This window comes from Poromitra crassiceps, assembly GCF_964638095.1.
Source record: "Poromitra crassiceps genome assembly, chromosome: 22".
NCBI lineage: Eukaryota > Metazoa > Chordata > Actinopteri > Beryciformes > Melamphaidae > Poromitra > Poromitra crassiceps.
The window spans coordinates 16,180,201-16,194,312 of NC_139647.1; the positions used below are offsets into that span (position 1 = coordinate 16,180,201).

Below are 14,112 nucleotides of genomic sequence, written 5' to 3' on the forward strand. Positions count from 1 at the left end.
ACAGTGGATGTGGTGGTAATACCTTCCTGGCAAGGACGAGGCCTTCAGTTCTCTGATCAGTTCATTTTTTGATGGCCACACCTAATAGAGTTATATTGTCATCTGCAGTCTCATCATGTGCAGAGGAAAGACTATAATAGTAAAATGTAGATCACCTAAAACTGTAAACCTGAATCAAGGAAGCCTTGATTCAGGTTTAAATCTCACCTTAAGGTCTCCATCTGTTAATGTCTTACTTCTCTTTTATGTTGGCAGCATCATTTGGCTTTAGCACCATTTTGCATTAATATGTTTTGCTCTAGCTGCATCTTCAAGAATAGGTCACAGCTAAAAGAATTCAATCAGGTCTTGTCATCTATACCAGACTAGTCTTGACCCACCAAAGAACACCACCACCACCACTACAACAGCAACTTTCAGTTCAACATCAAAAACTAATACTTATGTACAGACTAGTACTTTACATGCTGCTACTGAATAAAATCTGTATTTGATGTCTAGGTTTGTTAAAACTAAACCAATCTACCAGCTGTCAGTGTCATATCCTGACTTTTTGAAAAAGGGAGAGGAAAGGGAGGATGGGGATAGGGACATCCTAGGGATCTATCCATAGGGGTGGGGGCATCCTATCCCTGACTTATTTAATCACCACAAAATATGTTAATACTTAGAATAGAATGTAATAGAACATCATTTATCTTACCTTACTTATCATATAAAGTCTAATGTTTTTCAAAATTGATCATGCACGCGTGCCTGCGTGCGTGCCAACATTATAGGGAACAGCAAAGTTTCAACTGAGTGGGAATGGCCTTTCATAACAGGCCGTTCATTGAACATAATTTTCTTACACAATAGACCTACAAAATGTCTGTGTGCCAGGCCCACATTTTACAGTCCATATATGTGTATGGAAATATGGAATTATCATTCAGCGTGTGTTGATTATTGCTATAGTTTGATTTTTCTTTTTGTCTGGATGCACAACAGACGAACCAGACGAACCCCCCCCCCCCCAGCTCCTGTTCATTTCCTATCAATTACTCTAGGTGACTTTCAATATAACGAAAAACAAAGCTGTAATTTTTGTAATTTTAACTCTTTTAATCAACTATATATACAGTATGTATATACATTATATATATATATATATATATATATAGATAGATAGATATATAGATATATAGATATATAGATATATATATATATATATATATATATTTTTTTTTACTTTAAACATGTCAACTATTGATACTTTCATGAAGCAGAGAAAAAAGGCTGCAGTTTAACCAAAAAAATAATCTCTATATATCTATCTATATATATCTATCTATATATATATATATATATATATATATAGATAGACATATAGATATATAGATATATAGATATATATATAGATAGATAGATAGATAGATATATATATATATATATATATATATATATATATATATATATTTTTTTTTTACTTTAAACATGTCAACTATTGATACTTTCATGAAGCAGAGAAAAAAGGCTGCAGTTTAACCAAAAAAATTATCAGTGAAAGAGCTTTTTACAGTGAAATTATTGTTTATTTTTCAACATTATCCTATATAGATATCTAAAGGAGTAAACACAATCCAAACTGATGACTGCTGAAAAAAAAATGTGAGTGAATGTTTGATTGGTCGGTGTCATCAGTTACCCTGGGCAGACTTTGCACTTGTTCAGCAGTCATGCTGAACTTATAGTGTTTTGTGTTTTAAGTCTCTTTATTGAAGGAAGCAGCACTTACAACACATTGAGACAAAAACAGAAAACATTTAGGCATCATAATGAAATGTGGATAACATACATATAACGGGTATAAGAAACTATGCTGAACTTGTGTAAAGTCTGCCTCTGGCAACTGATGATGCCAACCAATCAGAAATTTAGTTGGAGGGAAAAACAGACTGCTGTGGGATTCCCCGCCTGTCCCTTTCAGTTCCTTCTCTCTCTCACATAAAAGTCACAGACTCTCAGCTAGTCAGTCATTTTGATACAGTCAAGTAGTTGGCTACCTGAACAAAGGTAATGTGTGTGTGTGTGTGTGTGTGTGTGTGTGTGTGTGTGTGTGTGTGTGTGTGTGTGTGTGTGTGTGTGTGTGTGTGTGTATGTGTGTGTGTGTGTGTGTGTGTGTGTGTGTGTGTGTGTGTGTGTGTGTGTGTGTGTGTGTGTGTGTTGTGTGTAAGTGGCCTATATCTTTAGATCACATGTGTCTATCTAATAATGTATTTTTATTTTGCTGTGTTTCTAGGTGTGAGTGAATATGTCGGACCCCCAGCAAACCCAAACCGAGCCTCTACTCAGAGCCCCCAGCCAGCAGGCAGTATATGGGGGGTAAGGAGTGTGTGTGTGTGTGTGTGTGTGTGTGTGTGTGTGTGTGTGTGTGTGTGTGTGTGTGTGTGCGTGCGTGTGTGTGTAACATTGACTGACCCCTTTCAGAAGTTTAACTGAACTGTTCACTGAAAGCCTATAGATTACGTTCATAGCATTTTGTATTATGAAGTTTGTTTTGCTTTCATTAGAGTGAACATCGTTTCAAAAGGGAAATAGCCATGTTGGAATATTAAAAAAGGATATCGACGTCTGAGATCCAGAATTTAGCAGCGGCCTTTTACAGCATCTCCATGATTCTCAGTCAATATTGTAGTAATAATGTGAACATCCAGTGAAGTTGGGAGGACTGTTCGTTTTAACTGCTGGGCGTAATCAAAAGGTGAACTTGTTGTGATCAAACAGGGTAACGGAGGACATTATGCTTATGATAGCCACATGTGGAAAAGTCAGAGAAAACCTTGAAAGCTGTCTGCTTTCACCTGTTGACTTCACATTATTTGTGACGTACAAATTGTGGCTGCGTTTCCACTTCTTTTCACTGTATTGAATTGAACAGAGAAGTATCAACTCTCCACCCCTCCCTTACCTTGTCCGCCCCCCCCCCCTCTCTCCTTCCCTCGTCAGCCCCTCCTTCTCTCAACTTGGCATTTAGTCACCATGGCCTCTAAGTGCCAGATATCATCAGATGTTGTTATGGTCTTTCTGATGATGATGACGTCATTCCACATTAAAATCTAAAGACTTGTATTTTCTTGCCTTTCCTCCGTGTCTCACTTTCTCTTTCACTCTATTTTGATCTCTCCTTCCCCATTCCATTTCTCTCTTCTCTCTTCACTTCTCTCCTTCTTCGGCTCCTTCTCTTTTTTCTCCTTCCCCTATCCGCCCCCTTCGCCCCGCCTTCTGCCTCTCCCTTTCCCTGCGTCCCCAGGCGCAGCTCCACCCGGGCCTACAAGGTGGCAGGCTTCACCCTGCTGGCCTGTCTGCTGATCGCGGGCCAGGCTCTGACGGCCTACTTCGTCCTCAGCCAGAGGAGCGACATCCGAGACCTGAAGGAACAGGGCAGCAAGATGAAGAATGAGATGGGGGCAGGAAGACCAGGTGAGGAGGAGGCAACTTTCACTTACACTTTAGGCATTTAGCAGGCCATCCAATTGCAAACGAACCTGATGCTGCCAGCTGGTTTGTTACGCAGAGCCATCTGGGACCTCGTTTTTTGGAAACTGTTTTGAAAAGGCGGGCGCGTAAAAAAAAAAAAACCCTAGGCAGGTGATTGGATGAACCATCTGTCTATCACGTCTATCAGGGGGCTTGCCGTCGGCTGTCGTCACACCTAAATCCCGCCCATATAGCTGCCTCTGGACGCTGATTGGTCCGACACACAGCTTGGACGGAGTTGAACCAATAGCTTGGAGCACGATCAAGACCGTCACCTGCAATATTGTTGTCTCATAAACAAAGCAGGCTAATGATAAATCAATGCTGGGGACCAAAATAAAAGCAAAGCCATTGTTTTCACATATATTTCTTATATATATATATTTCTTAATTTCTTTTTACACCCAAAGCTAAAAAGGTGGTAGGCCTACTTTTGATAGGTTAGACAATTGATCTTTGAATTTGACCTTTGACCCCCCCCCACTCTTCATTTTCTCTCTGTTTCTCTCTAGCTTCTGTCCCCATGATGATGCATATGCCCATGAACATCATGCCCAAACTGATGGATTTTGACGAGGTAAAGTAAACAGACCATCACCAGCATTTTATAAACCATGTATCCATGACCTGTAGGCTCCCCAGAAAATAATAATAATAATAATAATAATAATAAATAATAATAATAATAATAATATGGGTGGACAGTATGATATACTACAAGAAATCCTGCCTTAAAACATTGAGCTTTGAATTTTACCTGATTTCTCTGTAACCCAGTTCATGTTGTGGTCTTCATCTTATTCTGAGTTCTCTGTTTATTTGTATTTCAGGAGGCATCCACAGGGGCCACGGTGGGCCACGGAGGTATGTATGTGAATATACACCTGTATGTATCTTGAGAGCTACCTAGTGAACACATTAGAGAAAGTATGTCATTAGATTCTCCTCTTTTCCTCCCATGTCCCCTCCAAAGTTCAAAAAGGTAACTCTCCTCTGCTCTCAGACCCTGCTCAGGCCACCCTGCAGTCCCAGTGCCAGCTGGAGGCTAACGGTCTGAAGCCTGTGAAGCTGCCAAACTTCCGCCCGGACTGTGATGAGGACGGCCTCTACCGCCCCCAGCAGTGCTGGCAAGGAAACTGCTGGTGTGTGGCCAGAGTCAGCGGGAAGCAGATCCCCAGATCTCTGCGTAACCCAGGACCAGCTCCCTGTGGTATTAACACCTTCTCCACTGGTGAGGAACCTTAAAGTCAGACTGAAACAAGATTCTGATCACCAATAGTGGCATTTTATGTTTGAAATGTGCTATATAAATAAAGTTTATTATTATTATTATCATGTGTAGATCAGGGGCCGATTTTATGACTTATTTAAAATTCATAGGCATTTTATGATTCTATATTGTTCTATTAAGCTATGTGTTTTTTTTTAATCTCTTAACAAAATTGACCGGTTTCAGGACTTAAAATGAGACCCAACACAACTTGTTGCTGGAAATCATTAGCAATATGTTACAATGAGCTACAAACCTGAGTAGCAGTATATTTAAATTAGCCTGGATCTGAAGCTGAGGGAAGACACATTTATTTATACATGTATGAACAATGAGTTTGGGTGCAGCCTGAGAAGATGAAAGAAGCGCTGGTTTAAACAGTGAAACATTGTGTCTTTGCGTCTGCAGGAGGTCTGAGCAGAGTGATGGCCCTGCCTGACATGCTGCAGGAACGTGGTGAGTAGACCTACACTCACAGCTCTTTTCACTCTTGCTTGTTTGTGTGCATTTATAGCAGAATATCTATGGGCAGTATGACTGTGTGCCTCTCTCAGGGCTGCTTTCATTTCACTTTCAATTCAGAAAGTGAATCATCCATCATCTACTGTACGTGTCTTCTGTTTCTTAGAGGAGTAATTCAAGCTGAAAGAATTTCATCCACGAGACCAGTGATGCTTTTCAACCTGCCTTCGTGGAAATATACCGCTTGATCAACGCATAACCAGCATCAGCAGCTGAAAGAATCTCGTCCAAGAGACCAGCGATGCTTCAACTTCCATTCGTGGAGAATGGCAATATCATCTACCGCTTTGTCAACTTATAATCAGCATTAGCATAATTTAGGTTCTACTTTCTCAAACAGTTTTTTTTTTTATTACAACTGATACTCTGATTACTGATTGTAATCATATATATATTATGAAGTCATTGTAACTTCCCTCTTCAGGGCCCTGAGTGATGTAATACTGCTTCATTGTAGGCATAAGCCACCTTTCAGAAGACTTCCTTATGGCATTATGGCTGGAAAAGGGATTTAAAAATATTTGTTTTCATTCATTCAAAAGATTATTATATGCCAATTGTGTCCCAAGTTGGGCAGTTGGGGGGGGGGGGGGGGTGAGGGCAATAGATTTTAGGCAAATTGTACATGAAAACAAGATGTCCACCACCACCCATCTAGTTAATTTTCAATACATTATTCATTCAATGATGAAAAGGATGGTCACCTTGGTCAACTTTAGTAAAGGTAAGGTGGGATGAGATTCTGCTATAGAAAGCATTGATACAACCTGACGTAATAATAAGTGGGAACATAGCATAGACCTCAAGAGGGCACAAACACTTGCTAACTGTATTTGGCCATTTCATTTTAACATCAAATAAATCTGTTAAGGACAATGCTGGTTTCAATGGTTTTCATTTAATTATATTGGATTTAAGAACACATGAGATGAATGCTGTTGCAAATAATCCTGCAACACAACCACAATGAACGGATGGACAGAATGGGTAGATTTTAGTCGATGTACCATGAATTGAATTGTCATTGTAAACACCACAGAATATCAAAGTATTCAGTTCAAAAGAAAGACATTGTCTATGGCGATTATCAGGCTATTAAGAAAACAAAAGCAGAAACATGATCGACAAATGGATAAACACAAACGCATGCAGTAAAAAAAATAAAGCGATACAATAATTGTCAATTGGCAAATGTTACCAACTGAGTTCCAATTACTGAACAATATCCATCGTTTAAATACAGTACAGTTTAAAACTCACAGTACACTTTGAAAATGAGACGAGTACAAACTCAAACGTCTTTTTCTAGTGTGCCTGTTCCTTGATTGACTGTGCGCATCAGCATTGACATCAGTGTCGATGGCAGCAACTTTTTTGTCACTTGAATTCAGAATTTATATGACCTTTGATTTGATGATTGATTTGCATGATTTCAAAAACGTATGTCCATAAATAAATAAATCTCTATTTTTGGAGAAACAAGACAGAGGCTACTGCAGTAGGCCTATTCCCTTATCTCTCAATCATGGATTCAGATTAGGATGGTACATTTAAAGCCGTCCATTCCCGCGTTCCGTGCAAAATCTCAATACAACACATAAGTGCACTGTACACCCTGATAATATCCTCATCATCATATCATAATACACAAGTCGTTAAAAATAAACTGTTCAATTCTTCATTCAACTTCAATAGAGTGAACAAAACCTAATATTTCACTGACTGAAATTTGATTTAAAAGGGGGGGGGGATCTTTGTCATCTCTGCACTTTTTTGCATTATGTGTTCAGACTAGTCTCAAGCAGCAGCATTGTTTATACTCATAAAGGTCACTTTAAAGTCTGCCAAGAAATCTCCATGCAGAAACCCACACGACTATCATCTTAACTACCGAAACCTCTCCAAACGTCAGAGGAAACTCTAGTAACCTACACATTCAATACTTTAAATAAACAAACCCATGATATAGACACTACAGTTTAAGCATTGTTTTCTAACTGAAAAATGGCACCAATCAACAGGATATGAGATGAATTAATAACAACAATGAAAAACAACAAACACTACCGCTCCCTAGGGAGGTGTTCCAGGCACGTCCAGCTGAGAGGAGACCACGGCTAGGTGGAGATATTATACTGTATCTCCACGCTGGCCTGGGAACGCCTCGGGATCCTGCAGTCAGAGCTGGTTAATGTGGCCAAGGAAAGCGAAGTTTGGGGTCCCCTAGTGGAACTACTACCTCCGCGACCCAATCCCGGATAAGCGGTTGGAGATGATAATGATGATGATGAACAAAAACTAACGACAAAATTACTGTTGAAAGTTACCATTGAAAGTAACCAGCTATCATTCCTAAAATACGTACAAGCATATAACGAATTTCCAGCATATAAAATAGAAAGCCAAATCCCATCAGGACAGGCTATTGCACATAGCAAGAGATGATGACGGCACCCTGGGCAGCCTTAAAATATATATATATTTTTTTACATAAAATCTTTGCCCACACACATCCGTTACATTAAATCTCCCAAGAAGTGCAATTAAAACTACGGTTTTAAAGTAGTATTTCAACTTTGGTGTCTATTTGAGCATGAGCAGTCAACCTCTCACATTAGCTACTGTGAGGATCCACTGTCGCGTCACGTGTGTTCCCTAACTTTCCATACGAGTAACTGCAAATGACTTCAACAGTTGTGATTTAGGACACATCGCGAAATATTACCTGAATTCCTGAATTACATGAACTTGTTTGTACAATGTGTTAGAAGTATAATTTTTAGACTAGTAAAAATGAAAGAGGAAAAAAAAGTGATGACTACAGATTTCAGATAAGCTCATTTTACCGGGTGACTTCCCAGAAACTTCTAGAGAAATTTGAACTAAAACTGAAAATGGCTGTGCCTGCAAAGACAAGCCAACCACATCCTCAAAAATATGCTACAGTGGACTACGATTACCAGTTGAGCAGAACTGTGCAAATTAGTGAAATTCTTATTTTTTACAAAAACGGTTTAGCCAAACGTCATTTATCAATATCGTTGTGTTTGTGAAAATACTTGTAGCCTATAATAGTTCAGTATTTCCAATTGTGCATGCATGTTAATATTTTCAATCTTTTTGTGTGTGTATTTCATTTACTCGTTCAAACATTTTCCATAGGCCTTTTCGGACCAGATGAATGTTTTCATTATTTATTTATTTATTGTCTCCGCACAACAGGAACTGTGAACGATCGTAGTTCTTAGAACGCCATTTTGAGGGACTTTTTTTAGTTCCCACTTCAGGGTACTTTCCCAGGAAAAGAGGAAGTGAGTGACTTAAGTGTACAGTGATTGGTCCAGATGTAAGTGTACGTTGATTGGTTTCTAGAAATGCCTTGCTTGGAAATGTATCCTAGTAACTCCACTGTGCCAGGAAAAAAACAACATTTTGATCACATGTGAGTTAGCCTATAAACTGATTTTTTCCCCCTTGACCTGGCAACAGTGAAAAGCTGTCATGTTATAATTTGTATTCAGGGTTAGCAAGCCAAATAAACTCATTAATAGAATGAATTAGCATCATCACTAATGTTAAGTTGCTTTTCGTTTTTTAGCAAGCTATTGTTAGTTAGCTAATTGTTAGCCAAAGTAGTATCAATCCTCTGTGAACTCTCACTTGCTTTGCTGTGAAACTACTAGCTGCTAGTATGCCAAGTGCCGGCCGACTTACGTCACTTCAGCGTTCGTATTGATGGTGTAAATGCAAACAGAAGAAAGGCCCTTGAAGGGATGTAGTTCTTGGGTAGTTTCTCTCAGGAAGTCCCCAGATTTGTTTGGTCCGAAAGCACCTTATTACTCATCTATGTGGGAGGTGATATTAAGGATTAGTGATTTTTTTTTTTTTACCTTTTCCAAAGGATATTTGTTTCTATATGCAGCTGCAGAGTACTGGCACTCCCCTCTGGTACAAGTTAGGTGTCTCTCCTCCTCTATTCTTTGTTGTTCTTTTACTTATTCTCTCCTTTCCTCACTCCTCTTCTCTCATTTGCTTCGTCCTTTCAGGTTGTTGATATAGTCTCTCACAGTACTTTCGATGTTGGGCACGGCGTAGTTCTGTGCCGCGTAGATTCCCGTACATGTTCCTACGACGACGCCCATCAACGCTGAGGAGCGGAGCCTGGCGACGATGTAGCCCGCCAGAAAACCCTTCAGGAAAGGTGAAGCCAGCAGACTGCCACCCTGAAGGGAGGAGAGAAAGAGAGAAAGATAGAGAAAGAAAGAAATTAAAATTGAAATAATGTTGAATATTTCATTTTTAGGCATTTGACAGTTTAATATCATATTTAGAATGGATTGGTCCTCATAATGCTAGGACAGGGATCCTAATTAGAAATGACTAGAAGCTGAAATCCAGAGAAAGATCTGAATAAAATAAAAACCAACACTGAAACTGCAATTAAAGAGCCAAATATATATATATATTTCCTGATTCAGGGAATGCTAAATCTTGCGGTAAAAAAAAGCTGTGTTAGGGGACATTCACACCAAAAGCGTTTTTTTTTCAGTCAGAACGCTATGAAAATCATGTTGAGAGCGCTTCCATTGTGCACAAAACACAGCGAATGGAGCGTTTTTTTGCGCTCCGTTTGTTTTCCCGTGTAGTCGCGTGCAGTACAGATCAGAACACAACGACCACACGGACGGTAGCCAGCTGGTTTTGTCTGTTTGATGTTGTTCACTGTCAACATGAAAGCCAGATTATTGCCAATTCTGGCAGCAGCCAAGGTTGAAAATCCCTCGGGAGGAGAAAAGGTAGGAGGAGTGAAAAAGACGATCAGGGCGCTTTTCCTCTAATGTTCAACTTTTTTCAGCTTTAAAACGCCCACAGCGCTCCTCCAAAAACAACAGACTGTGGTCTCCCCCTTCTCCTATGTGCGTGAATGCCCAACCAGTCAATTATTTGTTCTTATCCTAATATTGAGATTGAGAACGGACTTGTTTACGAGTACTCAGGTATTGTGTGTACAGTTTGATTAGTTGTACCTCTGTTTGATTAATACGGTTACTGGTAAATAGGAATTTATGAGCCATGTCAATATACCTGATTATGTGCATTTATTCTTATTAGCTAGCCTATAATGGTATTATCAGCTAATGGCTTTTATATGTCCAGGCCCTATTCACAAGCTTCTAGTTTGTGTACTTTAGTAGTCTAGGTCATGTCCACAAACCAGTAGTTTTTATGTGGTAGTCTAGCAGCCCTGCTCCACTACAGCCATCAGGCATCAGCCATTGAAGGAATGATTCCTTTACCAGCATTGAAAGATTGTGTTGTGTCCATAGGCTGCGTCCAAGCTATAAAAAAAATCACCCGGGTTCAATTCTCGATGGCTGACCCATGGATTCTCCCTCATTCAAGTCAAGTTGAATTGATTGTTTTCTGGTGTATCCATTCAAAAGTCGGTGTGCTCTGTGGAGCATGCACCGCTGAAGTAAAAACCATGTGATGCTGGTAGTGGAGCTCTAATGTAAACAACCAGGTATAATATAACGTGTGTATGTACTGTTATTTACCAGATGTAACTTGTGTATTTATTTAGATCATGTAACATGTGTATGTACTGTATATTTACCACATGTAACTTGTGTACTTATTTACATCATCATCATTATGTACATACAGTATTTGTGCCTGGGTGTGTCTTACTGGAGGTATCCCAGCCTGCATTTCATCCTCGACTCTTCTCTGGATGTCCTCCAGCTGGTCCTTAAGCTCCACCAGGTCCTTCAGCTGGTCCAGAGGAGTCTACATCACACACGCACACACACACACACACACACACACACACACACAGACAGACAGACAGACAGACACACACAGTTGAGTCATTAGGAAACAAAAACTAACTTTTTTAACGCTAGCTAACGTTAGCAGTGCAAGTCTTGCCGATATGCTAACTGACCTAAACTCATTGTTAATGTTTGTTTTATTCACAGGCAGCATTGTGTAACTTCCATAAGAAATGTGCTGAACAAATACAGCTGGTTAACGTAACGTTTATTAACAGTATTAACTTAATATGGCGTTAGCTAGCGTTAGCCGACTAACTTAGCATACAAGCACGAGCAAGCTGTTACGTTAGCTAACGTTAGTTGATGCCCACTGAATGAAAGCTTATGTTCTTGCTACAGTAATACAGTGAAAATGAATAACTTCACTCCAAAGTTAAAGTACAATGTTGACAACACAGACCTTGTCCTCTGGCATGATTTCTTGCTGTTTGTTGTTGGAATTTCCCATTCTTCTTCTGGTGGGTTTGCGGTAAATTCGTCCCACAGGCTTAACGTTACTGCCCTCCAGTGGTTACACCCGTGAACACCTTGGGCATCTGTATGTGTACTGTATGTGTATGGATAGGAATTATGCTGTTTAATTATGCCAGAGCAATGTGAGCAACCTACTGGTAAAATAATCTAAAAAATTGGGTTGTGGAGAAATGTATGGTGGCTTGTTCAATTATGTTAACACAAACGTGTAGGCCTATAGATAGGTTAGCATTATTTTTACACCGAGTATAAAAGCTTGGGGAATTATGTGCAGAGTATGTTTCTTCGTTATATTACTGTTTGACATATCCTCACTTTATTGACAAGGTCCAATAAAAAACACAATACATATAAGACAGGCAAACATCACAACAAGAACACTAGCCACTCAATAGGCTACTACAGGCAATTTTTCCAGATCAACATAAAAAGGTTATTATCATATTATAGCCTATCTCAATGTTCGAGATGCAAGACTGGTATCTAGTGGCACTGAGACTAGGTTGAGACAGCAACATAATGATCATATTCTGAGACACATTCAGCCGATGATGATCCACTGAAAACTGCAATTAATGCATTTTCACAAATCAGCAATAGGTTTCACAAATCTGAGTGTGCCATAATGAGAGTGTAATGTCCCCTTGGTAATCTAGGCCAGGTTTGAAAGGAATAAGAGTAATGGTCTTTAAGCTGGGCCTGGTTTTCCTGTGGCCGCCTACGCAGCAGTCAAGCGCCGGGATTGGCCATGCGCTCATGCTCATGTTGGGCTCCGTTACAGGGACACATTCCTGTGAGAAGCATATGAAGTGAGGTCTCTTTTAGCCAAAGCTTCAGCAACAGTGCAGACATTTTAACTTGCTCTCAAATAAAATAAAAATACAATAGCGCTTTTTCCAACACATCTTTATTTTTTTTTTATAACAGGCAGCTGTTTATAATCACTGTTCCAGTCCCCGACAAAAACATGCAACATAAAACCATTGATAAAAAAGTTAAATCACACCTAATAAAACCAAAAGTAAAATATATATTATAATCATAAATATTGCTAATACCAAACGGAATAGTAACACCACATGCAATAATATAAAACCATTGTTAAAAAGTTAAATCACACACAATCACAACCAATGAAAAACACAGTTTGAAGTTCTCGAAGTTTGGGCCTTCGAAGTGGGGTCCTGGGCCTAAATATTATACAAAAGAAAAAAAGTCAATTCCCGCATACACTTATAACCTCTACATTGATTTATTGAAAAGAGACAGCATCATTACCATGGGAGGTTGGCATTCTCAATTCAGGAATATAATGTTTGTGAAGGTTGATAGATGGAACATAACAAGCCCAATTTAAAGGGAAATAAACAGTATATACCTGCACCAAAGAGCCTTCCTATTTAGCAGGGTAGTTGTAATGTGTTTGGAAGAAGTGAAGAGCTGAAGGCTTCACCTCTAAAGCCAAACATCTGGACATGGATCAGATCAGAGAAATCCTGTGTGATGCTTCAATGCTGTGGAACAGGGAAGAAGATTATTTTTAACAAGATAACAGGCAAATATAGTGCACAAAAACAGCCCTGACAAGAACAAACAAGGTGACACTTACTCAGTCCTTCACAGTTGGCTTCATCCACTCCTTTCCCATTGCCCGACACGTCCACCTGTTCAGCTCCACTATCCTTCAGCTTACTGTCTGGAACATGCAAGGATACAATACTGTAAGATGAATATTTGACACCACACACAGCACAGTGAGAACCCTGTTGAGACAGTTTTGCTTACCAACATTGGTGGCCCCTGCATCAATGCTGTTCTCCACCAGCTCTTCTGACAGCAGTGGCCAGAGTCAGCACCACATGTCCAGAGCAGATCTGATGCACCTTTGAGGAAAGAGATGACATCTAACAGAAATCACCTCAATGAATAAATGGAAACATTTTACATTTAAAACTATATTTACTGTGTCTTATCAGCCTCTGGGAAGCGTTGGTGCGTGTTAGTGGGTCCCTCCAAGGCACATGCTCTCCTCTACAGTGCGCAATGGAATGAGGAGCACTTGGCTTTCTTCCAGTTCTTCCATAGGCATGCTCCTTTCTCGATGCCTTTGGGGGTCGTCCACTGCTCAGGACCCTTCTGTCATCCGCACAAACTCAAATTTGTGCGGAGGTTTGCAGGTAGCCCCTTGGTCTTTTGTAGCCTCTGGCCCTTGTTGGGAGAGACTTTCCAAACGAAGAAAGAGCGGACACCATGGCGCTGTCTGTTTTGATGTTTTCATAACTCTTCACAAATGAAGTGATGGAATGAGTGAAGTCAGGGCTGTCCAATTTGTTGGTGATGTCCAGGAACAGGCTGTTGACCCTTTCCTTGAGTCAGTTCACCTGGGAAAAGGATTTATGGAGAGTTGTTTTAATAAATGTACCCTACCTGTCAAACTAAACAATGTTTTACACATCAAAGTCTTATGTTGTTCCGAGTAGGGTCACGCAT

At 39.8% G+C, this 14,112-nt stretch overlaps 2 protein-coding genes across 2 annotated transcripts; one reads left to right on the forward strand and one right to left on the reverse strand.

Annotated features, from left to right (window-relative positions):
• The first annotated feature begins 1,981 nt into the window (after positions 1 to 1,981).
• LOC310796322 (HLA class II histocompatibility antigen gamma chain-like) lies at positions 1,982 to 6,187 on the forward strand. The gene is made up of 8 exons (XM_083658491.1): positions 1,982 to 2,055; positions 2,282 to 2,364; positions 3,293 to 3,462; positions 4,032 to 4,096; positions 4,350 to 4,383; positions 4,523 to 4,750; positions 5,198 to 5,245; positions 5,418 to 6,187. Exons 2-8 carry the CDS (start codon positions 2,294 to 2,296, stop codon positions 5,423 to 5,425), a joined length of 624 nt encoding a protein of 207 aa, XP_083514617.1. The 5' UTR covers positions 1,982 to 2,055; positions 2,282 to 2,293; the 3' UTR covers positions 5,426 to 6,187.
• Positions 5,598 to 11,588, reverse strand: LOC310796323 (SLC35A4 upstream microprotein-like). The gene is made up of 3 exons (XM_083658492.1): positions 11,549 to 11,588; positions 11,003 to 11,101; positions 5,598 to 9,534 (listed from the first exon to the last, which is right to left on the reverse strand). The coding sequence occupies exons 1-3, from the start codon at positions 11,561 to 11,563 to the stop codon at positions 9,337 to 9,339; spliced, it is 312 nt and encodes a 103-aa protein (XP_083514618.1). The 5' UTR covers positions 11,564 to 11,588; the 3' UTR covers positions 5,598 to 9,336.
• Between the last annotated feature and the right edge of the window lie 2,524 nt (positions 11,589 to 14,112).

What these genes read in the sequence shown, in the direction of transcription:
- LOC310796322 (XM_083658491.1), top strand. Translation starts at nt 2,294, where the DNA reads ATGTCGGACCCCCAGCAAACCCAAACCGAGCCTCTACTCAGAGCCCCC. An exon ending in AACTGATGGATTTTGACGAG is followed by an intron (nt 4,097 to 4,349) that starts GTAAAGTAAACA and finishes TTTGTATTTCAG; the next exon opens with GAGGCATCCACAGGGGCCAC. An exon ending in TATTAACACCTTCTCCACTG is followed by an intron (nt 4,751 to 5,197) that starts GTGAGGAACCTT and finishes TTGCGTCTGCAG; the next exon opens with GAGGTCTGAGCAGAGTGATG.
- LOC310796323 (XM_083658492.1), bottom strand. An exon ending in TGCAGGCTGGGATACCTCCA is followed by an intron (nt 9,535 to 11,002) that starts GTAAGACACACC and finishes TCCTCCCTTCAG; the next exon opens with GGTGGCAGTCTGCTGGCTTC.